The sequence below is a fragment of the Thunnus thynnus genome, chromosome 1 (genome assembly GCF_963924715.1).
Source record: "Thunnus thynnus chromosome 1, fThuThy2.1, whole genome shotgun sequence".
NCBI lineage: Eukaryota > Metazoa > Chordata > Actinopteri > Scombriformes > Scombridae > Thunnus > Thunnus thynnus.
The window spans coordinates 37,342,873-37,369,413 of record NC_089517.1 but is presented as its reverse complement, the minus strand read 5'-3'; the positions used below and the strand labels follow the sequence as shown (position 1 = coordinate 37,369,413).

The 26,541-nt window shown below is 38.7% G+C and overlaps 1 protein-coding gene across 1 annotated transcript; it reads left to right on the top strand.

Annotated features, from left to right (window-relative positions):
• Positions 1-1,026: 1,026 nt before the first annotated feature.
• plekho2 (pleckstrin homology domain containing, family O member 2) lies at positions 1,027-26,403 on the top strand. Its single transcript, XM_067597154.1, has 7 exons — positions 1,027-1,433; positions 12,781-12,930; positions 13,256-13,378; positions 19,487-19,591; positions 19,743-19,841; positions 22,954-23,274; positions 23,380-26,403. Exons 1-7 carry the CDS (start codon positions 1,425-1,427, stop codon positions 24,730-24,732), a joined length of 2,160 nt encoding a protein of 719 aa, XP_067453255.1. The 5' UTR covers positions 1,027-1,424; the 3' UTR covers positions 24,733-26,403.
• The last annotated feature ends 138 nt before the right edge of the window (positions 26,404-26,541 follow it).

Genomic DNA, 26,541 nt, shown 5'->3' with positions numbered 1-26,541 from the left:
TCAGCTGAGATATTAAATCACTGGTCAAATCTCACCATCTTACTTTACTTCACTGATGTTTCTTGATTATGAACATTTCTGCTCAATCTCATTGGATTACAGTTATTAAAAAGATGATAGTGGAAGTGTTTATGGAAATGATAATTACTGATGTTTTCATTGTTATGGTTATTTCTGTTATTTATTTTTAGTTTAGATTATTTTAGATAAATAAATCAAGTGCTACTGTTATCACAGCTAATATTATTATAATCTGTGCTCAATCGTTTTGTTGTTGAGGCATTCTAAGATTAACCGCTGCTGTATCCCTTTGTATTAGTTGTAATTTTATGGCTTCATCAGTAGTTAACAAGCCATTTACTGATGCTTTACAGCTCACTTACAAGCCATAAATAAAAACTGATTGGACTGTTATCCTCTGAGCAAACACCTATTAACAACTTATTCAGCATTTATCATCAGATTAACATGTATTACTGCATTATTACCATAAAGAAAAGATAAACAAAAGCAAAAGGGATTTTTTACAATCTTAGATTCCAAAATGTATTCTTAATAATGGCTTGTTAGTGATCTATTGAACATAGTTACAACATATAAGCCTTTTATGAAGGGTGCCTTATTAGAAGCACAATCACTTTTACTGTGATTTTGTAATAAAGGTTTGTCTTTGTGACCTTATTTCAAGTTTTCAACATCCCCTCTGTCACCAAAAGGCCCAGCGGCGGCCACACCTACCAGGAAGTGTTGAGTGCAGCAATACCAGGGGCCACAGCGCCGTAATGCTCATCAATCTGTATGACCCTCATAAAGGCAAATAAGGTGGCTAAAAATAAGTAAAGGCTGTGAAAAGTTCTAGTAAAATTACAACGTGTCGCCCTGAAACATACTTCCTGGTGTTTGGTGAAATGTTATTTCCACAGTAATGTTTGGAGGAGAGGAGCACACTGTGACTCTGCGGAGGATGCTGCAGCTGCAACAGATCGCAGCCTGCTGTGTTGCATTTAGTCGATCATCACTGAAAAAAGTCACGTCTCGATGCATGCACAGCGGCAAAACTTGAGTCTATACGTTAGCCCTACGGCTCTGGTGCTGAGTTTGAATTAGGATGCCTCAGATGATGCACACTGACTCAGGCTCCTCCTCGACAGATTGAAGAGAGTAAAGGGACTTAGTTAAACCGGAAACCAAACTTTTTTCTTCGAACTTTTTTTTTTTTCCTCTGAGGCAAAAGAGGAAAAAGAGACGACCCTTGGTGTCATAAAACTACACAGTTCCTTATTCTCCTCAGTTAAGCGTGCTGTTGGAAATGTGTCAGTTGCCGACCATCAGGGGACAAGTAAACAGTTTCTGGCGAGGATAAGGGCGACGTCGAGAGATTTTAGGCTCGTGAGCTCTCACATAACGGATTCTGCTCCTTTATCATGGAAGATGTGAGTAGTCAGTCACACTGTGTGGCGCCTGGTTTTTATCTACAGTATAAAATAGCACTTGAGGTATTTCCGTGAAAGTGAATGTTTCAGCAGGCATTCAGTATGTGATGTTATAAACTAACGTTACAGAAGTTTAAGCACTCTGCACGGGCGCGACCAACTTATCAGAGCAAAGTTTGGGCCCATAGAGAAGGTGGCAGTGTGGACTGGAACCCATATTTTCGTGATACTTATAAATATGAGAGAAAGAAGTTAGTGTGTTTTTTACAGCGATAACGAGCTGTCTGCTGCAGTCATCTTCACTCGACATTATTTGGCACAAGCACCTGCCCACCTGTCAACGTGTTGCATCAACTTGTTGGTCAGATTCCACAATGTTAGGAGGTCGGTGCTACGAGCTCCGTTTAAAAATCATTCAATTTATTATTTGGTTAAGTGTGGATGTGAGTGCATAACGTTTAAACGTAGTGTGAGACCTAATATAGGTCATATTAGTGCTCTGGTATGTTCGGCATCATCTGAGCCCACATTTAACACCTATATGAGTCACTATTCCGCGTTGAGTATTATGTCAGTTTCTCTGTAACGGGTGGGAGAGGACACAAATACACAAATTGTCATTCCGCAAATCAAAGATACTTTGGATTTCACCTTTGACGAATTCAAAGCGGTGTCAGAAAAAGTGTTAAGATACGTAACTTAATAACGTTTCATATTTTGATAACATTCAAGGATTTTTTTTTTGATTTGACGTATGTATGAACGTTGTTCAGAGAGATTATAACTCATCACAAAACACACTATAGATGCACAGTTTGATTTGTGGCATCTGTTAAAAAGAACTTATTTGATGCTTTAAAACCAGAAAAGGCCTCGTACACAGTCAAAACGTACAGTTATTTAAGACTTGGTGGACTGTAAGCCTTAAGGATTTTGAGGAAGCCAATTTACTAGAAAAAAGGAAGTCATGTAGAGTCATACTACCTACAGCATGTGGGGAAGTTGTTGCGAACATTAAGCCTGCAGTACCCCGCCCAGTGATTGTAACAGATCAAAACTGTTAGGCCTATTTGGTTGCCATATGTTCTATTCTCCAGAATCTCACAATCTGGCAATCAAACTCAGCTTTACTTTTCTTTTTAAAATATTTTTCCTAGTATCACACGTGAGTCACTCTTCAGTCCAGACTATGTAGGCTATAAACCATCAAATAGCTACAACCCACATTTAAACTATTAGTTCCACCATAAACACAGTGAGTTGGCGTAGAATGATGCAAAGTGAGCCAACTGTACCAGACGTCATCAAAATTAAATGTTGCTGGGTGGAATATGTTGAGGTATGACTATATATATTAGCCTCTACCATATAGGTAGAGCTTAAGTTATAAATAGAGGCTTAGTGCATGTCAGGAATACACATTAAGCAATACACCGGTCACATGCCCACATTTGTAAGTGAATGATGAGAATTTCTCTTTAAACTGGAACAACGAAACTATGAGGTCACTGTTATTGCATTTATCAGTGTATGGGCTTGGAGGATGTTTTTTGTGTCAAAATCAGAATTCGAGTAGATGTTTGCGACAGATAGTGAGGAGAGTCGAGTCCTGCATCGCATTTCCTTTTCAACTCAGCATCACCCGTCAGCCCTCAGATCAAATGGACACACAGCATTGACATTTTAAGCTGTTGACATCATTGTAACATATAATATTGGCAACCTGAGCTTTTTGATTTTCCTGTGAAACGTTTAAATCAGCTTAGTCTGTTAGAAAAAGTCTCTCTCCCTCTCACTACACTTTGCACATGGTGAATTGACATATATGTAACATCAAAAGCAGTACCGGTGATATTTGAATAAAACAGATTTTTAGTGCATTTCCTTTTAACCTAAACCTGAATAATTTACCAGTTTGTCTGGGGATTCCCGGAAAGCGGATGGTTGAGGGCCAAGGGGACTGAAACTGCCTGAAAAGGATCCAGCAGATGAGAGAGAGAGATGTGAGAGTATGTCAGTACTCAACATTGCTGTCTGGAGCAAAGCTACAAAGATTAGTCGATGAATTGATTAGTTGCCAACTATTAAATTCATCACCAATTATTTTGATTATTGATTAATTGTTCTTGAGTATTTTTTTTAAGAAAAGAATGTTCAAAAACTGAATATCTTTTGGTTGTGGACAAAATGAAACGTTTGAGGATGTCATCTTGGGCTGTGGGTGATCAGCATGTTTCACCATCTTCTGACATTTTATGGCCCAAACAACTAATTGATTCATCGAGAAAATAATCAACAGTTTAATCGATAATCAAAATAATCATTAGTTGCAGTCTTAGTCTGGCGTCTGTGAGGCAACATGGATTTTGAAGTCAAACTGAGTTTGTCTTTTAAAGAAATCAGTATATACTGTATATCTGTGGTGTTTGTTTGGACTTGGACAAATTACCAAAAAGAAGAGATTTAAGTGTGATGTATTTCTCTTCAGTGATAGTGCCCTCAACAGTAGTGTTCTCCAGGAGGCATGAATTTATGGTTCTGACAGACAGTGTCAGTACTGGTCATTTGATTGGTAGTTTGTAATATTATTTCAATTCCAACGGAACGTGGAGGACGTGACATTGTTAGCCGTAGCATAGTCCCATCTCTGATTTGATGGTCCTTATGTTACTCCGTATCATGATTCAAATCACAAAATAGGATACAAAGTTCTGAGGTTACTGGACAACCCATAGCTGTGAAATATGACAGTCTGGTTGTTTGCCATCACCACAGCTGGACCCATGAAAGAGAAACGGCTAACGCTATAGCTAGCCCCCTTCTTTTCTATAACGCAGGATGAACATAACATTGAGTGTGACTCAGCAGGTGTTGAAATGACACAAACAAAAAGTAACATGTAACTAAAGTTAGCAAGCTAGGCTAACTAGCTTACATTTTCTGAGTGAAATACAAACTTTATAGCATGATGGATCCTCCCTAACGTTAAGTGTTAACCTAGCTTAACCAGCTCTGTGTGGGCTTGTTGAACCAGGTTATACAGGGCTGTGACGCACCAGTCAGTAATTCACCAAATAAGTAATAGTAATTAAATTGAGATGCTGTTTCCACCAAAAATGGTTTCATCTTCTTTTGAAAATGGAAAAAATGTGCACAATAGTTGCAGTGTTATTATAGTTTTTATTTGCTTACACAAAGTATAAGGAGAAATTGAATACTTTAATAATGTTGAAACTATTTTTGTTTGGATAGAGTGCTCTAATATCTAAACTGAACTGACACTAGTGCTCGGAAGTGTTTATAACTGAAAGGTGTGTTAGTATATGAACACTCATTTTTTGGCTGCCTGCCTACTGACAGCTGTTTGGCTTAAATCTTTTAATTTTGTTATGTGGTTTGGCTCTGCTTCACATTCAGCCTTATCTTCTTTATCGTTTGTCCCCAAAACCACTGAGGCCCTTCCACGATTGTCATTTGTCTCAGCTCTGTGAGTCGTCCTTTAATCGCCACCCCACTGACCTACAGTGCGTAGTGTGACGTGTCTGCCTGACCCGTTCAGTGAAGAGGAAACAGACTGCCACATTATGTGTCAGGCAGAAAACAATTAACCCTCTCTCATAATCGTCCTGCTATCCAGGCTGCCACATAATAGATGTGTGTGTGCATCATCTTACTGGGGCACCACTGGCAATTTCTGGGAAAGTGCCTTTTTGAAAAAGTCCTCAACAGAGTCCTCAATAGTGAATGCGTGTATGTGTTCTGGAATTTGTGTCCTTATTGGGACAAAAAGTCTTCAAAAGATTGAAAGATGCGGAAAATATTCTCCAGGAGGATATTTTCATAACTTCTACTTACTGCAAAAGAATTTAGTTTAGGATTAGGACTTTGATCATAGGCTTTTCTTACTTATGTCCTTAATTCCTCTCCATCTTTCTCACTTTTTTCTCTTCTTAATATCAGTGTTTGTATCTATCCATCAGTTCCTAAAACACAATGTTTCCTCCTTCTCTAACAGGAACCCATGAAACTGATTAACATGAATTGATATTTTTATATTGACAGGTGATCAAGTAACTAAGTGGGATGTCAAATGTCCTGCTCATAGTGAGAAACCACAGAGAATTATCACCAGCACTGTAGTTCCCCTCAGCTCTGCAGAGCATTTCAGCCTCTTTCAGATCATTGTTTTGGTTTTACATCCCATAACTTTACTGTTGTGGTTCAGTTTCACAGCTCTCATCAACCTGGTTTCTAGCAGCGGTAGGCAGCTGTTTTCAGGGAAAAAATCTCTGATTCTGATAAACCCACCTTACACTGCCTGCTCAGCACCAAACAGCAGACAGATAAAGTATGCTGGTAACATAGTGGAGCATTCAGCAGCTAAAGAGACATATTGTTCTCTGCAGTTGGTCGAGTCGAAACTAAAGAAAGAGCAAATATTGGACTTAGATTATTCAGGTGGACACAAAGATGAATCCAAATGAATGATCATGTAGTTTTGTGTCTTCTGCATGTGTAAAATGTAGAGATGCAACTAATGATTATTTTCATGATCAATCTGCTGATTATTTTCTCAATTGATTAATTGCTTTGTCTGTAAAATGTCCATTAATAGTGAAAAACGTCCTTTATAATTTCCCAAAGTCAAAGATGACATCATCATATATCTTACTTTGTCTGGCCAACAGCCCAAAACCCAACGATAATCAGTTTACTATCCTGTATGACAAAGAAAAACATTAAATCATCACATAAAAACTAAAACAATGATTTGATTATCAAAATAGTTGATTCATTTTCTTTTGATTGACTTATGGATCAATGTTAATCATACATCATAGTTAAGTGTTGACTAACACATTCACTATGTGTCAATGTGGTGTTTATAGCTTGTGCTCATTGACGGCTGATTACCCAGTTGAAGAGACAATCGACGTGACGTACTCCTAGCAACCTCTACAGCAGCTTCTGTGTCAAAGGGAAGATGAGCAAGGATACTGACTGATTCAGTCTTTATCTAGGAATTTGGGGCTTTTCAGCAGAATCTTCATACTCCACGTTGTTTGGCTGTGACACACAAATAAATTGTGGTGACCAAGGCAAAATACAGGAAGTGAGTCATGATCAGGCATTGCTTTTCCCGATCTTCTCTTGGTGTATTCATTTTGTCTGTTACGAAACTGCTTCTTTATACGCTGGACCTGGTGTTCTGTTCTGGCTGGGGCAGCTATGGAAAGTAGAGCTGAATCAGTTAATCAATGAATCAGTTAGTAAATAGACAGAAACAATTTGGATAATTGATTCATATTTAAGTCATATTTCAAGAAAAAAAATGCCAAACATTCTCTATATATTCTCTATTTATATCTGACACTGACTAATTGTGTTCAGTGACACCAGGCTATGTAGTGAGACTTTGCAATGACAAGAATAAAATGGGTGTAAATGTGCAACATATGCATAAATGTTCTCACATGGCCATGACAGCATTGTAAAAATAGATTTCCTCCCTGAGCATGAAAAAAAACACCAGCGCTACCTTCTTGCACCTAACTTGTTAACCCTTTACCACATTGACAATGTTTTCTCACATCTGTGTGTGAAGAAGAGTCCAAGAATTAGTCAGGTCACTTAAGCCCAGAAAATAAGTAAAGATTTAGGATGGAGTCAAATAGATACAGGTATTGTGTTTATTCATGTTTCATCACAGTGAAAGGAAGCTTTGGGGTGTCTGCTGGGTGATGTTGGTTCAGTCAAATGAGTTTTCACTGGTGTGATGTATAAAGCAGGAACCTTATCATATGCACATTGATAGAGGTTTTGCTTGCTGTTGTTATTCCTCTTGTTCATGCTTAATAAACCCCTTCCTCATATTCTTTCAGAGTAAGTCCACAGTCCTTGTTCTGTGTAAAAATGTAATCAAATCTTTATCTGAAGTCATCCAAATTAATCTAATTAAGTGCATATCTTCCAAAGTTAAAGTCTCTTTAGTACAACATGTCTGCTCTGTGTTTCTCTGTTGAGCTGCAGTGGAGGGATAGTAACAGAAAGAAAGAATTATGCACTAAAAAGGCTGCAACTTTGGAAGATATCCACTTGATATGACGAACTCAGACAGCTGAAGCTTCAAATTAGCTTCAGATAAACTTTTCAATACATTTTTGCACAAACTGAGGACTGTGGACTTTGTCCCCCAAGCACATTTGAAAGTGATCTGTTAATGTCTAATGTGAACAGGATGAATGATTACAAGAAAAAACTGTTTCAATGTGCATTTGGGCTCCTGACAGTTGTTTAAGAGAGACTGGGAAAAATTATGAACGTACCCTTTAAAAATCACAACGCAATGTTGAGCAATGAATACGCCTGTATCTGTTTCTGATAGGGGTGTAGGAGGGAGGGTGTGGACAGTTTTATCATCCCTGTAGTTCTGTCTGGAACACTCTCGTCATTTATTGCAGAACATTTGGCCATGACAACATTGACAGTAAAGGCACAAAACAGGAAGTGGAATCCCCACAATGGAGTGAAGCATTTTTAAATTTGAGCGTTCTCAAGCCAGAAATTCACATTCAGAACTTTTTTCTTTTGCAGATTTTATAGACTTTTTTGTGTAGCTTTTGCCAGGCAGATGTTGTAGACATTACTGATTGGCTTCTATTATATATTTTATTTAAAGCCAATAGCAGGTCGTTAATACCAGCAAAACAATATATTGGTCCATCCACACTGTCTTCTCCCAGCTTTAGCAGAAAGGGGTTAGTGGGGGTAAAATGTGCTCCAGTAAGGCTTGTGGTGAGTTCAAGCTGGGCAGGTCAGCGTGAAAATCAATGAATGCCAGATGCTCCCTGACCTAAAACTTCATCAGAAACACATGTCTGCTAAGGTGTGCCTCTTCCACAAAACCCTCTGCTTTTTTTCTCCTTGTATTTTAAGACCCAGCTTGCAGAGAGATACCGTAGCTTCATTGCGTAATAATTTTATAACTGCTTTAACAAACCCATTTGTCTGTGCATGTTACTTTAATTTGCACAATGGCTGATGACGTTTGGCCTGTTTCAGCGTTCACCACAACACCGCAAGTAAGACAGTTAATAGATCACACAAACGTCTGTGGGCAGTTTTGGGTAAAGGGTATGGTTAGGTCTGTGCTTCAGAGCAGAGTATACTTCCTGTGTGAGTCCAAAATTGGAGCCCTTGAAGCTACTAGTTGATATCACAGTGCAGAGCTATAGTCGTCAGCTGAGCCCTGTGTAATGGAAACCTCTCCCTGCCACTCTGTTGTAAGGGTTTGGTCAGAGCTACACTGTACTGAAGTGTCCCACCTAACCCTAACAATTTTTTTCCATGTGCAATCATGTCAGAATATGACAAGGCCAACTTTATGGCCAAGGGTGAACGTCTGGGCTGCACAGTGAGGCTGCTTTGTCTTTCTGTGGAGAAGTTGCATTATCACATTATTTTGAAGTGGTTTTGTAAAGTACGGTAGCTTTTTTATTTTTGCCCTTCTCGCTTTCTGTCTGGAAAGTCTTCCCTCCCTGCTTGGCTTTCCTCTCTTTGCAGCTGCACTGCTGTTTACCGAGCTGAGACACACTTGCAGTTACAGTGAAAGTGGAAAAACAGTTAGGTGACCTCCCACCTAATCCCAAAAAAGAAAAAAAGATATCCTGTGGAAGTTCCTCCAACAGAAACAAAGGCTGTGAATTTTGCAGACACCTGCACTTAGTATTTTAGTCCCCATGAAAAAGGAGTATCTGGGTTTACACAGAGCTAATGCCATTAGTCTATATACTGTATGTAGTTCCAAGTCTATATTTTGCAGAGGTTGGCAGCTGTTGTCTAGTCAACTTGGATTCATAGCAGGTTACAATAGTTTGCAATGGTGACTCAGTTCTGGATAAAAATATTAATGTCCACAGAAACTTCTTAAACCACTCCTTCAAATATGTTAGCCAAAGTGGCTAAATACACAGTAATATTAGTGAGGAGCTAACTAATACTAAAATAGTTATCTTTTCATATTTTGCGATCACAGTTACATTAGTATGCCCACACTAATGTAAAAAAAAAAATATGAACCTTGCTTTTGGCCATATTTTGTCAAAAACATTTTTATAACATATATATATATATATATATATATATATATGTTATAAAAATGTTTTAAGAATATGGATAGGATACGGATAAGGATGAACAGAAGTGGGTTGTGTTACCCACCAGGTAAATCCAGCAAGACCAGCTAATGACCAGCTAAGGTTTGAAGCTGGTTCTAGCTGGATTTTACAGCAGGGTAGAGAGTGGTTTGGAGAGTTACAGGTATTTTTTATACATAAGTGACATTGGAAAATATCTTTACAGTTCTCCTTGATAATTCAACGAACTTCCAAAATCAATGTGTTTTTAAAAAAATGAAAATTCAAACCTTCTGTCATAAGGGCATAGCTAGCTTAGCTTGCAGCAACATTAGCTTATGTTGCTTGCTAATATAAGAAGCTATTCATGCTAGTGTAAGCCTAGCATTAGACATATTTTGGCTAAAGTAAAAATGTTCTGAGCATATTGATAATCATAAGTGGAAGTGGATTATGCTAGAGAGTGGCTTGAGATGTTAATGTTTTTCCTGAAAACTGCTAACGTTATATCTGATTATACTGTAAAATGTGTTCACAGATCTTTACAACAGATTAGAGAATTTTTCGTTACTATGTATGGGTAAAATAAGTGCCAAATTCAGTCTGTGGAAATGCATGAAGAATTGTGTTTCTTTTGTGTTTCATGAGAATTTGAACTTTGCTGTCACTAGTGTATTTAGCTTCACGTTTGTTATATACAAGTACATTAGCTTAGGCTGGTTGCTAACGTACACAGCTAGCCCTTCTAGTGTCAAATGTCAGCCTTGTATTTAGCGATGTTTTGGCAAAAAAAAGTGTCAGAAACAGTACATACAGACAGTGTAGAAGTGGTATAAAGTGGAGGAGTGGTTTTAGAAGTTTGGATGTTTTAATCTCTTTTCCGTAAAGTTGGAATAGTGTAGGCCTAACTGTTGTGAACATTTTCTTTTCATTCCCAAATCACACTGACGTAGTTTCGAAAGTATGTATAGAATGTACTGGTGGAACTTTGTTGCAGTCTGCACATTTTCAATATGAATGTTAAGTGTTTCAGTTCTCTTTATTTTTATTTGATGAATTCTTATAAATTGCACAAGTGGTTGTGTTGCCTTGAAACTGCTGCTGTCATGCTCTGTAGTTTATGCCCTGATATTGCCATTTTTGGGCTGCTTTGTAAACAACAGTGATATGCTATCACTCACTATCCATCTGTGGGGAAAAACAAAACATGAGCAAAGCACAACGGTGATACAGTCTGAGATGAGCACAGAATGTGTCAGAAGCTGCGGGTGTTTTCAGAAAAGAGGGCAGAAATGAAAAGGTCTGATAAAATGAAATATGCTGTTGAGACGATGTCTCAGACCAAGTTCTCTTAACAGTAAACAAGTTTTGCAATGACACCATACTGTAAGCAGAACTTGAGCTTTTCTCGCTTTCTGCACAGCGTCAGTATAGGTGCATTTCCTTAGTCACTTACAGTAGAACATGTAGAATCAGGATAGGTATGAAGAAGCTTTTTTTGTGAATAAAGAGCAACTTCCGCTTAAAATTGAGGAAATGATTGATCACACTTCCCCAGACCACAGGGATACTCATTTTTAAACATGAAAGTATTCAGTTGTTTATTTTATGGGAATAACTTATGAAAACAGGAAGAAGTCATGGTTATTTATAGACTGATTTCCTTCAGATAAGTAATTTAAATTATAATACTTTGTCACACATACTTACTCACCCGTAACATTATTTGTGTAGTGCAACAATTAATGTGACATCAGTCAACACTGTCAGTGTAAAGTGCAACACACACTGCCACATAAAACATCTGTTGTCTTCTATGTAAGCTGCATGGCTGGATAAACAAAATTGCCCACTACCAGGCCCCTGGGTAACTATTTTAAGTTATATTGGACTCAGATGGTGTATGTTCCTAGATAAAATTCAGGGGTTCATTAGAGGCCCAACAGCAAATGTTTGCCCTGAGGCGCTCTGACAGGTTCATTTGGCCAGTCGACACACTGATGTCATATTTCCATCATGTTTTCTACATTGTTTTTCACTGTTTGAGCTTTGACTGGCACTCTTAATTATGTCATCTTGTTGTGCCCTCTTCGTCTGCAGTGTTTTAATGGCACCGACTGGAGAATTAGAGCCACCAGGTGTTTATCTTGATGAACCATTTCCTAATATTCACATAACGGTAGTGGGTGCATGTTAATTCACATTCTCTCTGGCCAATATTATGTTATTTTGGTTCAACTTTGAAAGGAAACCTGGCTAAAGTCTGTAATAAAAATAAATGCCTTTTAGCTGTTAATGAATTTGGAATACTGTATTTCCTCAAATAAAAGATGGTAGTCAGTTAAAAGCCGGATCTCTGATAATGTCCGGGGGTGTTGACAACATGAACAAATAAAGGCCGGCCTCAAAACAGGCCGGGGGAAAAAACAACTGTGGATAAACTCCTGGTGCCTGTTACATAATGTGTGCGTGCCTGTTAAGCATAAATAGTAGTTACCTGGATGTAAGTCCAGTTCTTTGAGTACATGTGTAGCCCTCTAGCTGACTGTCAAAGAGAAGGGAGGGGGACCTAGGAGACACAATATAATTTAAATACGGGGATAACAGCACATATTTTAATAATAATGATGGCAGCGACACTACGTGAGCATGGATAACCAGGGTAACCAGGGTAACTTGGCTAAGCCGGCAAGCACACATCCATAAGCATGCTACCTGCATGCTACAGCTAAGTGGTGCACTGCCAAAACGATCTGGGTGGAACTCAAGCACTACAATTATTGTTCTGCATGTCGGAGTAAGTGGATTACCTGTAATGCAGTAACAAACATTTAACGGAACTAACAGAAGCAGATTGAAAAAAAAAGAAGGCTTCGTACTAAAATATGAGCAAATATACTTATAAACAGAGGGGATTAGAAATAAAGGCCTCTCTCTAAGCCTGCTACCAAAAAAGGCCTTGTACCCCTGCAGCTGAGGTAAATAAAGGCCACTATTTGAGGGAATACGGTATACATAATAAAAAAGCACAGATTTCATAATATGCTGGTATAGTTCACTATCAAACTTTGAGTACCTCGCGTCTTTTCTCATACAGGCACACTGTGCAGTACCAATTAGTAACAATGGCAAAGTGAAAGTGATAACACACAGTCTGCTTGCACTCTGACATGTGTTTTAAAGTGTGATTTCCTTCCTCTGTATTATTGCAGGGTGCGAAAGAGGACCCAGCCCAGTGTAAAGTGCCAAAGTTTCTGGGTAAGGCTGGCTGGGTGAAGAAGGCCCCCCCTAGGCTGTTGGCGAGCTATAAGGACCGCTACATCCATGTGGAGAAGACAGAAATTGTGGTATATGAAAATGAGGTACAACATTTCTGCTGTTAATCATGTCCTCCTACAAATTCGGCACTCATTAATTTGCAGTGTCGGCTGTTGTAATGTTATTTCCTATTGTGGTTTCAAAAATCAGAGAGAGCTCTACAGAGAGATAATAGTCACAGAATTGTTTCAGAATAAATAACTATATCAGACTGTGACTACATAGACATTACAGCTCTGATCAGTAGGTTATCGGTTTTGCTCTCCTTGTGGGATTTGTTGATGTTAATAAAAAGCTAAATGATGTCAGCTTTATCCTTTAATTGGAATTACAAATTAACAGATAATGTAACTGTTCTTTGTGTTGCAGGACCTGCAGAAATGCTTAGAGAGGTTTAACCTGGAAAACTATGATAAATGTCATGAATTGAAGAGCCCCTTCAGTAAGAAACACAGACTGATACTGATTCGATCACCCAAGTCTGGAAATAAGGTGAGCTGAGAGATGTTTTTGGTCAAAGGGGAACTTTGTGTAAATGTAAAGTGCAACATGATAAAGGTTTGGAAAAAATTGACGACTCCTGTCAGGGTGAAAATATGTGTTTAGCAAGTAGAGGATGAGGGTAAGCAGAGCTAGCCAAACACTGACTGAAGGTGTGCAGAGGATTTAAATCAGGCTGGTGAAAGCTGATTGGAGTGTGAAGCTCATAGAGAAATCACTGCAATGCCACTGCAACAAAAAGTGTGACTAAAGGTTCTTTAGAAATTAAGCGGGATTTATTTACCCTTTTTGTGATGCTAATGCTAGCATGGGGTAACATATACTCACAAAAATTGTCTTCTGCTGTTTTTGTCCTACCCTTTAGTAAATAAAAAAACCCACAGAGAATTATCACCCAGCTCTGCAGTTCCCCTTAGCTCTGGGGTTTGGTGTCAGCACATTTATCCTTGTTTTGGTTTTATAACCTGTAACTTAACTATTTTGGTTCAGTCTCCCAGCTCTCATCAACCTCATTTCCCACCACAGCAGCAGGCAGTTGTTTTCAGTGAAAAAGCTTTGATAAACACACTGTACACTAACTGCCCAGCACCAGACAGCAGACAGACACAGTTAGCACCTTGCTGGTGAACATAGTAGAGCATTTAACAGCTTAAGTACCAGATATTTTCTCAAGAGTTGGTGGAGACCAAAACAGAGCTAAAAGAGTAGATGTCAGACATTCATCAAGTGGCCAGAAACATGACTCTAAATGAATGCTAATGTTAATCTGTGTCTGCTGGATGTATAAATAAGCAATAGTGTGTTAACATGTTCACCATATTGACTTTATGAGGTGACAATATGTCAATGTTGTATTTACCTTTAAGCAAGACTACGTACTTCTGAAAAGGAAATAACACATTCCTAATCTTTCAAATAAAAATTTGACTTAACAAGCAAACACTTGAAGCCCCATGCGGCAGTGAACGGGGTCCAAGCACAAAGGGCAGTGTTCCACTTAGTATGACCTTCAGAGGAATTTCAAAACATGCCACATGCATAAATTGTCACATGGTTGGCAAGTTTAATTGGCCACATATGGATTCAAACCCTGGACCTTTGGAGCTCCAGAGAAGGTGACTCACTGACAGCACCCCTGAGTCATGGCTTTCCACAGCCCTTCTCACAAGTTGAGGCAATGACATCATACATGCAAAACTGGAGTATTTTTGTCTGGTTAAATGCTTACTACAGTCAAAATGTTGGTGAGAAAATTCTGAAAAAAATTCTCCTGGTTTTGGGTGTATTATCAAATATTTTAGTGAAATTTAAAAAAAAAAAATTGATGAAATAGAAAATGTTATGCATACAGTACAAATTACAGCAAGACATTGAATATCACTGCCAACTCACCATTCAATCAATCTGAACCCCATTTGAAAAACAATTTTATTTTTCTGAGTAGTGGGTGAGATTTCCAACCTATCTGCCAAGTTTGGGAGCTGTAGCTATTACGGTGTGTGAGACCCAGATACCTTTAGGGCACAATAATGATAATAATAATAATAATCCTAACAGATACAATAGGGTTCCGGCAGCTTCTCTGCTTGGACCCTTAAATATAGTCGCAAGCGGCAATGAACAGGGTCCAAGCACAAAGGGCAGTCTTTGCCAAATTGATGTGCCAAATTTGATGCTGATTGCTCAACATTTTTAGGAGGAATAGTGAAAAAACAGATTTGGACAAAATTGTAAATGGTGGAAAATATATCTAGGTGCAAATGGGCGTGGCTTATGTGGATAAATTTGTCTGCACCCAAAGAATCCAGGAAAAGAGTTGTTTGTGAGACTTAGGGTTCAGAAGTTATAGGCCAAAAGTTCATTGTTACAGTGCCACTATCTGGCTAATCAGTAGCCTATATTTTTTGTCTCAGTAGTGGGTGAGATTTCCAACCTATCTGCCAAGTTTGAGAACTGTAGCTCTTATGGTTTCTGAGACTGAGATACTTTTAGGGCACAAGAATAAGAATAATAATAATCTTAACAGATACAATAGCTGCTTGGACCCCTAATAAAACACTCTTTTACTCAATTAACTACACTCAGGGGTTTTCCTGTTACAGTAGTACTTTGTATGTTTATGCTTATGGTAGCTAATTGTTGCAAGCTTTACATAGATTGCATCAGTTTTTTTTTTTATTCCAAAGGTTACATAAGCTTGCTTAAAAGGATGTGTGGTATTTAGTAATCTTTATCTGCAGATCTCTGCCATCATTCAGATGTCAGCTCTTACAGCAGCCATCTGCTGTAGGTTAGCACATCAGTCTTGTCATAATTTAGATTGTGGACATATGGACATACTGAAATATGAGATGGCTGGTCTGTTTTCTCAGTACTTCTCACTATAACACCTTCAGCACAGTTTCAGTCATGCTGTGAGCTGTTGTAAGTGGGGCTGACTTCCTCATTGCGGTTAGCATTAATATTTTTGCACTGGCTCTAACAAATGAAGTGAATATTTCCTAAATAAAAAGGATTTACCCAGGTTAAGTAATAAGCACAAATGTTTTTTTCAGTAACACCCTCACACAACAGCTACTGCAGGAAAGCCTGCCACAGTTTTACCTGCTGGCAGCTCCACTAGAGCTGTTGGGAGTTAAGTGCCTTGCACAAGGGCATCTTAACACATTTCAAGACCTATATTTAACCTGCTAGAGTGAACTCTCAAGTTATACCACAAGCCTTTCCTACCTTCACACCCCTTCTATTCCCACGCAGTGTTGCAGTACTGATGACATTTGCTAAAGGGATTAGATGATAGAATACTCTTTGGTATCAATACCAGTAGTTATTAAACCTCAACAGCTTTGTATTAAGATTTGGTACAGTATGGAAAAGCATCAAGTATCAAGAGTTGTCTTTGGATGCTTGGACACATTTGTTGGCTTGTTTGCTTATTCTGTGATCACATTTTTCCTGATTATATCAGAAAAAACATGACCATTGCACATTGTATGTGCAATTCTACAATGTGGTCAGGTGTATTCCAGAGAGCGGGTTTAGTGGATTAGTGAACACTCTCAGTTGAGGGAAACTCAACTCAACTTTTCAGTTCCAGAAAGAGAAGTAACTTAAACTCTGAACATAACCTGTACACTGGCAGGTTTTCTTCAACAAACCCTGAGTTTCTCTCTCTCTCCTCTTACCGAGCCAGACGCACTGTTTCATTTCCTCATTCATTCAGTCCGTATCAAAGTGTGCATCAAAGCACATTAATTAGCGGAGGTTTACTGTCTGTCAGAATCAAAATCCTGGTTAGTGTAGTTTAATTAACTGGTTTGTTACTCAAGGAATGTCCATAGTTACTGCTTTTAAGTGCTATCAGTTGTTTCTTTGAACAGCGTTTTTTTTCTCATATTGAAATACTGCACAGCGTGAGCTCAGAATAAAACCTCTGCATGTCTTGTTTTGTGAGTGGAGGTTCTTTTTATATATATATATATATATACACTGTGACTCTGTGCACAAGACAGCTGTGTGCAATGTTTATTGCACATAATGTGTAATCTCAGTTTAAATTTTCAAAATCGGTATGAAGCTTTAAACATGTGGGATCGATGAATAATTATCTCTGTCACTCATGATGTGATTGTTCGCACTGATGGAACATCATTCCTATAATATTGGAGATTATATGTTAATTTTTCTGACTGAGCAGGATTGTGATGCAGAATGTAGTTTTAAAGTGAGTTTTTTTTAACTAGGGTGCATAATCTGAATGTGTTTTAACAGCATTTCAGTGACAATGTTTAAATTTTTTTAGCTTAAATAAAGTCACTAAATGCTGTTGAGCTGAAATACAAACCGATGTCTAAAAATGTAAAATCTATTGCATTTTAACCTTGACACCTTTTCAAGTGCGAATCATCAAACACATTATTACTGGATCAGACTGTTAGCTTACAGTCATGTTTCTATGTCTTTGATCTATATATTTTTTATATCTGTAATTATATTTTTCATTTTGTCCCAGTCAGATTAAAGCTGAACAAATATATTTAAACTGTAATGTAGCTACAGCCTGATACAGTCAGATTCCACTTTATTATTATTAAGGAAATGTAATTCTGGTGAAAATGAATTAATAGACAACACTGAATAAAACTGTATTGTGTTAACTTATTGACAGTTTTCCTCACTGACTCAGGCTCTTTCTTTTAAGTTTAATGTGTATAGTCTGCATACACATACATTCATATCCCTACATCCACTGGATTAAAATAGAGGCTCTGCCTTTTATTTACTTGTTGCCATGGTGAATCATAGTATCAGAGCTCCATTGATGATGACTTTTTTCATTCATCACGCACATGCTTAACTCAGAGTTGATTGAACTGATTCTGATCAGCTGTTCTGGAACCAAAAACTCTGAGTTTCCCATCTCAGGGTTCATCAGCTCAGAGTTCAGGGTTAGACTCAGAGTTTGTTAAACCTGCTTTCTGGAATAGATCCCAGCTCAGTTGTGTGTGTGTGTGAGTGAGTGGGAGGTATACATACTTTTTCATAAACATACAGCATTGCACATTACATATTAATGTTCCCCCAGTCTGCAGTGACCAGGCTGAGAAATGAGTCAAACACCAGTGTGCACAAATGTCACTGAGTCTGCAACCTTCAGTGTCTTGCACTCTGTCTAGACACACTGGTGTTTTTACTGATTGGAAAAACTACAAAGTTCAGGTACTCTCTGGTTTTGGCTAAAGAACCTGAAATGTGTTTTTGATACATAGTGACAGCATGATATAAAGGTGAGATAATACTGATAGAGATACCAATAACCCTAATAAAGACATTAATAAAAGGCCATACAAATTTGGTAGTCACTGAGATGACGTGCATGTAAGTGTTTGATCCTCCACACGCAGCATGTGCAGTCTTAATGAATCAGTGGAGAATTTTTTTTTGGCCTTCATATTGTTTTTATTGGCAGCCTTATGAAAGCTGAGGCTAAACCAAGTGTTTTATGTATGCCTTTCCTTTGTAACCTACTGAATAAAGGGAAGTAATTATGAAAAAATGGGAAATGTAGCGACAAATGATTATTTTGCAAGAGAGCACGAGATACCATCATTTAGCGTTTAAAACAATCCGCTATTTGTTAAACTCTGAGCTCCTGAATCTGTTGGTAGTTTCTACTCTATTGTGGTTGTTGAGTGTGAATGAAGTGAGTGGGCCTGACCAGGATGTGAAGAGCTACTTGGCTGCCTCTTGGTTTCTCCGGGGTAACCCTGTTCAGCTCTGTCCCTGCATGGCTGAATGATGCAAAAAAGACAAAAAGATTTTCTTTAAGCAGCACTGCAGCAGCAGCAGTGTGTCCCACAACCAACCATTTGTGGCTGCTTTACCCCAGTTCAGATACTCAGAAATGTTTAGTTTGAAGAGGCAGAATGTTAGAGAGGGAAAATTAGTGTTGTTGTAGTTTTAATTAGTAATATTACATAAAGTACAGTGTTAAAGGCCCTTATAGGAGAATACATAGAAGACTTTACTGAAATACCAGGAAAAGTTTCTTCAGATTCTGTCGTTTTTCTTACTGTGACATGACAATATGTCTTCTGTAAAAAAGGTTACTGGAGAAATGTTTTCAGTGGCTTACTGCACATTGAATAAGACTGTATTTTCAGTTTCTGTTCATTTCAGTCCATCAGTAGCTTGTTTTCAGCCATGCTGGCAGCATTGCTCTAGGGATGGCAGTGTCAGTCAGTTGGTTGGCCACTGTGGCCCAAATTGACTCAACAACTGCTGGATGGATTGCCATGAAACTTTGTACAGACACTCAGGGTCCCCAGAGAATGAGCCCTGATCACTTTGGTGATCCACTGACTTTAGCTCTAGTGCCACCATGAGGTTGACATTTTTGGCAATTAGTTCAACTAAATGCCATAACAATGGATTGTCTTTTTAAGAAAACCCAAAACATTTAAAAGAAATGGGTGTAAAAAAGAGTGCTTGGTTTGGTAAAATCATAGGATTGGATCATGAGATTAACCTATTTTAAAATAACTAGTATGTATTTAGGACTTAATAACAAGTTATTTCTCTGCTTTATGTAACTAACAGGTCCATGATGTGAAGTTCCAAGCTCAGACTGCAGAGGAGAAGGAGGCTTGGATTAAAGCCGTGAGTGATGGCATCAATCGAGCAAAGAACAAAATCTTTGATGAGGTACTGTAAACATCAGTGTTACTCACACAGAATCATGGGTATCTTCATTTCAGCCAGTGACATCTTTATTTAGTATTATACATGCTTAACTTTTAAAAGCTTCAAATGGACTCAGTGAAAAGGTGAATGAATGAGCTCAATGTTTTCACAGGTGAAGGTTGATGAAAGCAGTAATTTAGAGCATGTTACTCGAACAAGGCCCAAAGGGAACCGTAACCGCCGGCCGCCGACCAGGATACACATGAAAGAGGTTTGTGTGTGTGTGCATGTGAGAATCCATTCATCTGTGTGTAAGTTACTTTGTGGTTAGCTTTAGCCCTAAAAGTTCTATTGAGGTCTAGATTTGAATCTCAACTCTGTTGAGTTTTCTTGGTCATCCCATGTTTGGATGGGTTTCTTATTGGTTCACACAGTAGGTGTGACTGTGACTGTGTGCAACCCCTCTCTACTCACTTATTGTAAGTCATTCTTGATAAGAGTGTCTGTTAAATGACTAAACTTAAATAAATCATTCCTGTTGATGATTTCAGAATTTCAAAGCTCAAGATGCCTTAAATTCTCAAATAGTTGCTGGGGCCTTTATTTACCTGAACTACAGAGAAAACCAGGCCTTTATTTGAAAGAGGCTTTTATTAGAGACAGGCCTTTATGCCACTACAGTATACATATCTGCTCTGTACTTGTCCTGTGTTCTCCTTTTAGAAAAAATCAGAAACCAAAAGGGAGAAATTTCTATTTTCTATATTTTTTGCCCCCTAGTTTTGATTTGACAGAATACCGTTAGTTATTAGTTATCCATCTACGTAGATGGAAAACTTGTTTGCATACAGCAAATCAAATCTTGCATAAAGCCATAATGTCAATGTCATCTTCCATCATGCTAGAGCAGACGGTCACACTAAGCCTGACAGCATCCTGCTACACAACACAAGCAACAACCCACATTAGCTTTCCTGCTAAAGTCTCCCTCTTATCTAACTTACAACATTAACACACGTCTTTTGCTGCACCTTAGCTTGTTGAACAAGCCACCAAACAAACATTCACTGGGGAAAAGTGCACTGCTGACATCAGTTTGCACTCTTGATAGCTAATTAGCTGCTCAGCTGCAGCACATTGAACAGCATGTTAGCATACCTGCAAATACTTGCTGTTAGATGCTGGTGTGGTCCTTACTCTTTAACGCTCCTGCTAACAACACACTGTCTGCCCACCATACCATACCATGCCTACCATACACTAGAAGACTTTGAAAAGATGTGTAGAAGACTTAAGACAATGTGTCATAAGTCACTGAGTTCTTAGTCACAGACTTTAAGATTTTGCAAAGCTTGGGGATCTTGCAGGGTCACTGTTTGCAACACTACAACTAGATTCCTTTTGAAATTATTTCCCATCCTGCTCCTGGTGGAAATTTACGAGAAGAAAAACTGTTGAACAATGGAGCAGAAACAGAAGTCGTTTTTGGCCACAGCTGCCCTTGTGTGTGCAGTGGTTTGTTCAGCCATAAAATAAAATGTAAATTCATTCATTCATTCATTCATTCATTTATACACGCAGACACTACACGCTGATTGTTCCTATTCCATTCTCATTTAAAAACTTTTTTTTTTTACAAATAAAATTTTGGGGGGCTTAATATTTCTTGGATCATATCAGCTCACATTTCAAAAGGTGTTGTCCTGAACTTGAAAAAAAATCTTAAATTTCCAGGTTTTTCAGGATGCATGGGAAAACAAGGTATTTTTACAACTTAAAAACATTACACAGTTTATACAGCTGCTCACAGAAACCACTTTCAACCATTAACTATCTGGACACAGCACTTTCAGCTACTGGATGTTGGAGTATTTCTGTTTGGAAACCCTGCAAACTGCATGAAATACTGTAGAAACAGCAGCAGCCTGGATAATTATACAAAGGCAGAAAATCACAGGTTTCACTCCTCCAACTGGCCTAGAAATCATGTGTGAAAAACTAGTAAATACACTGCGGACACACAGCTACTGACAGAAAGAAGAGGTCATATTATACAGAGAAAACTTTTTCTGGGAGAATAAATGTTAATGTGACTTATAAAAAGGGGCAACGAGAATGCTGAGCTTTCAAGTTTCATCAGGAGCCATTAATAAAACCATCAAGCACATCATGTTAGGAAAGTAGTTTAAAAATACGCACACAAAGAGCAACCATTTACTACATACTACTGTTAGAAACTGAGTACAATCATCCACCGTCAGTAATCAATCACACATTATTAGGCTGTAAACCATTAATCAAACCAATAACTTACAGCAGTCCAGTAAATTCAGCATCAACATAATCCATAAAACTAAAGTGTATTTTTGTACAAACTTTACATCTTGGATTTTGTTGCCTCAACTCGCTACCAGCCTCTGTTGGTTAGCTGTGCTATTTTAGTGGGAGAAAATTGTGGGAATGAGAGGTGAACCGTTGCAAAAATTACAATTTCTCACTAAAATATGTGCTGGTTGGTGGGTCAGATAAACGCCAAATTAAACACAGACTCATAACACTGTTAATTCACCGTCTATCATGTGTGTATGGGATGGCATTTGAGTTTGATTTGAATTTTTTCAGCCATAACAATAACTACTCGGTTTGCTGCTTCCTGTTTGGTGCTGGAGAGAGCGCACCTGTTGCTTGTTGACAATGTTCACGTCATTGAACTTCACTATTTGCATGAGCCAAGACTTAAGACCGGAGGGAGGCTACAGCACAAGTTTGTTTACTTTGTCTATCGCTGACACTGCCAGCTGCTGTCAATCAAACAATTTAATTATTAAAAAAAACACATTGACATTTGACTGCAAAGAGGGAAGACTAAATGTTACTTCAGAAGTATTAATCAGAAGTATTTTTGTTTTTCACTACTTAATTCCAGTTGCTTCTACAAGGGCATTTTTAGTCACTGTGAGGCTATGAATAATGAAACTTGGCACATCCATTATACTTTTCCTTCCTGATAGGCTTTTAATGTGAAATATCTTAACAGTGTTGAGTTATATTGACATTAGCTGAACAGTGAACGAAAAAACTGCAATGTAGAAACGACTGAAATGAATTAATGAATGAAAACAGTATTTCTGTTAAAAAGAGAAACTCAGAACAGCAGAATGGTTAGTATGACTGGATTATGTTGTTAAAATGATGGAATTAGTGTTGTGGAAACATTATCCTGTGTTTACTATGTTAGACATTATAGTGTAGTTAATTCCAAGCCCCGTCAGTAATTGTTTTACCTTGGCCTTTATTAGTAACCAGCCATGTTTGTATAACAGCTTTTACTGAAAATTTATAGTGTACCAGATTTTAATTCTATTAAATGTCTTGCCCTCTAGGTAGCTGATGTGTCATCTGATGGTATCCTGCGTTTGGATCTTGATCTTGAGGATGCCACAATGCCTAATGGGACCCATAAGGCCACTGTTGATGGCACTGAGACCCCCAAAGAGGCCAAAAAAGTACTCATGCCTCCGTCCAATGCCAGGGAAGTTGCAGACAAACATGTGGAACCAAGTGCTGAGGAGGAGGCTCAGACTGAGTCAGAGGGCAGTCCACAGAAAAAGGTCATCAAACCTCCCATGCCTCCTATCAAAGAGGCTAAACCCATTTCAACACCTGAGGAGGAACCTGAGAAGGACAATAGCTCAGAGAAGAAGGTCTGTATAATACTGTATATGCCTTATCATAAAAGGCAGGAATATTTGTTTATGTCTTTCTGTTTGGATTACATGGCATATAAAATATGATTTCATGTTTTTAAGGTTCTGAAGCCGCCTATGCCCCCATGTAAAGAAGCCAAGCCCTGTGCGTCTCCTGTTGAAGAGGCTACAGAAGGGGCTAAAACTGAGAAGATGTCTGAAAAGAGTCCTGAAGCCAAGAAGAAGACAGAGCCACCACCAACCCCTCCCAACAAGCCCATGAGCAATTCCACAAATGATCCTGAAGAGGCCTCGCAGTCCAGGCCAAACTCCCACCCTCCTACCCCTCCATCCAAGGGGAAGAAACCCTCCCTTCCTACTGTGGAGCCAAACCAAGAGGTTCAAGTCACAACCGATGAGAATAAGGAGAAGGAAGGAGACAATAAGAAGGAGATGACTGTAACACCTATGGAAATAGATGAACCTCTACCCAGTGTCAGAGATGATAAAACTCCAAGCACAGAAGAACAGGTTTGTGAAGAAGAATCAGGGGAAACAATAAGCAGTGGCATAAACAAGGCATCCAACAATGAGCCACAAATGCCTGTTTCACTTATATCAGTGTCCACAGAGCTGCCTAGAAAGAGCCCTCTAACCCCCAAGAAAAAGCCCTCAGAATTGCATGAACCCAACACGCACACAGAAGACAACACAACTGGAACTCATGAAGGAGAAGACCCTACTTCATGTCTGCAAACAGCCTCAGATACCTCTCTCCAAGCAGAAGAGGCACTACCTAAGAGTGAAGTCCCCACAGTGGTGGTCTCTCTGAATGACCCTGTGGCAGACAGCCTCAGTCTGAGTCCACTGCTCTCCCATTTGCCTGGGGAGAAGAAAAAGAAGGCAGAGGAGAAATCTGTAGATAGCGGCCAGCACTCAGACGACGACAGTGAAGGCTCTGGGAGTGAAGACACACTGGCGGCTTCCACAGCTGCATTGAGAGGAAGCCACGCTGGTTTGGATGTGTTGGATGCCAGCGAGGACGAGATTAGTTTAAAGCCAGCACAAGTTGCACCCAAGCCTGAAGTTAGACCAAAGGTCTCTCCCTTTCGGCACTCAGAGCCCATTACTCCTCTCAAACCCTCAATTAAAGCCAAGTCGGCCTCCATTGGAGATCTGCTGTCTAACTCTTCAGTCAGTACTCAGGTGGGACAGCATACCAGAACTGTTGCTGGAAGTGACGGAGCACCTGGTGATGACGTCATGAAACTTGAGACTGAGGTGGCTCTGGAGATGAAAAACACGAGTGAGCTCCTGAGCAAAGTGTCCGAGTCCCAGGAGAGAGCAGGTGGGGAGGACATGCCAGAGGATCTGCTGGCCAAGGCCATGGAGAAGTTGAAGATGGCTGATCATGTCCTCAAGGAGGTCAAGAAACTGACACTTGCAAAGAACTCAAACAACAGGAATAGCTGGTGAATGTCAGTCACAGCAGATTGACTGAAAATTGATCGTTTGTTAAACCCCTCCACTGAACAGCGATTGTCTGATCATAGCTTAGCAATTGTAACTAGGCACAGCAGGCCTGTCAAGCTTTGGATTTCTCCACAGGGGGTGCATGAGGCTGTGGTACGTAAATGTGATACTCTGTATACAGAGTTTGGATGGTCAAATATTTTTTTAGCTTTTCCAAAATCAAAGGCAAAAATTCAAAACTAAATGAAAGTGGGTGTTTATCTGCTCCAATGTAAGCTGCAGCTGTTAGCACGTCTGGCTAACTAGCATACGACCTGCAGTAGTAACCAAGCAGAGTGACATTAATTTGTGGGGTTACAGGTTACAAAAAAAGCTACCTTCACAACTAGCACATAACTATCTATTATTTACCCACTGTGTGGAAGGTGGTTCTGTATGCTACTAGACTTTAGGGTAACATTAGCCACTCTATCCTGATCTTACTTTGATTGGGTAAATTTACGCTCCAGCAACTTTACCTGAGATTGCATCGCTTTTGCTGAACACACTGGTTAGTCCTCATCCTAAAAGCCTATCTAGCTAGGTAGCTACAGCTGATAAAATCTGTCATCAAAAGTTATCATTTCAGCTGCAAAATTGACGGTTCCTGGCTAGAAATTTAAAGCTGCATTTGTCTACCTCTGCCTGAAATCAAAGACCCACTGTTTCAAAAAATAATGAAGAATATCGAGTGGTAAATCTGCCACAGACATAATTGTAAATGGCATTATGTCCTGTGTGAGAATTAAAAAGCTTGACAGGTGTAGCAATGATAAGTAAGGAGCACAGGACTTCGCAAATAGTCAATTGATGGACTGAGGCACAATGACAGAGGTCTCTCATTTTTGAAGGTTATGCAGCATGTGCAACTGTTCGCTCATAATTAACTAAGTGCAATTATTTTTAGTTTAACTTTCTTGCAGCTGAAGGTCATGCTTAATGTTCTACTGTGTGTTGTTTTTTTTGTTTTGTTTTCTGAAATATCAGACATTTTCAAGAATAATAACTTTTAAGCTAATTTGAGAATTAATAATATAATGACCAAGCAATACTAAAAGTGTTAATACCAAATTACAGAGCTGTTTTAATAGTTTACTTAACTTCATAGTTCTTAGAGGATTTTTTCTCCTATTTTCAGATAGCATGTTTTTGCTGGCATGGTTTATATGAGGGAATTCATACTGTACATATTTAATATTTTTACTGTTAATTGTTGATAAGGAAAATGTACCAACATAGCTCAGGACTTTTCTGAAATGAATCTTTTCAGACTAATCATGTGATTCAAGCAAATGTTATTATCCTTTGATACAAGGATTACAGTTTTGTTATTAATTAAAAAGTCTGAATGATATTGTACATAGCACAGAACAAAGTCATCTTAGCTGTCCTCTTAGCTCTCACTAAACCCTTTTACAAATCAGTTTTATTAAGAGATACGTGCTGTGAATCATGAATTCTGAACAATTTGTCATTTTTACAGGGGGTGCTTTGTGAAAAGATTTGATGATGGTTCTAAAGAATATTTTCAAAATGCCATGCAAATTAGAGTTTGTAAGATTTTCTAACATTAGGTATCATTTTGTACTTATTGATCAAATTTGCTATTGCCCAAATAAACAAAGGGAAACTGTCTGCCTATGTTTAATGTTCAATGTCTTTTAATGTGGTAGTACCTCTGTATAAAGCATCTCAAAGATTTATTAACATTAACATACTTAGTTGTTTTTTCAGACCTGGCTGAAACCTGCCCACTTTATTTCAGCTTGCCCA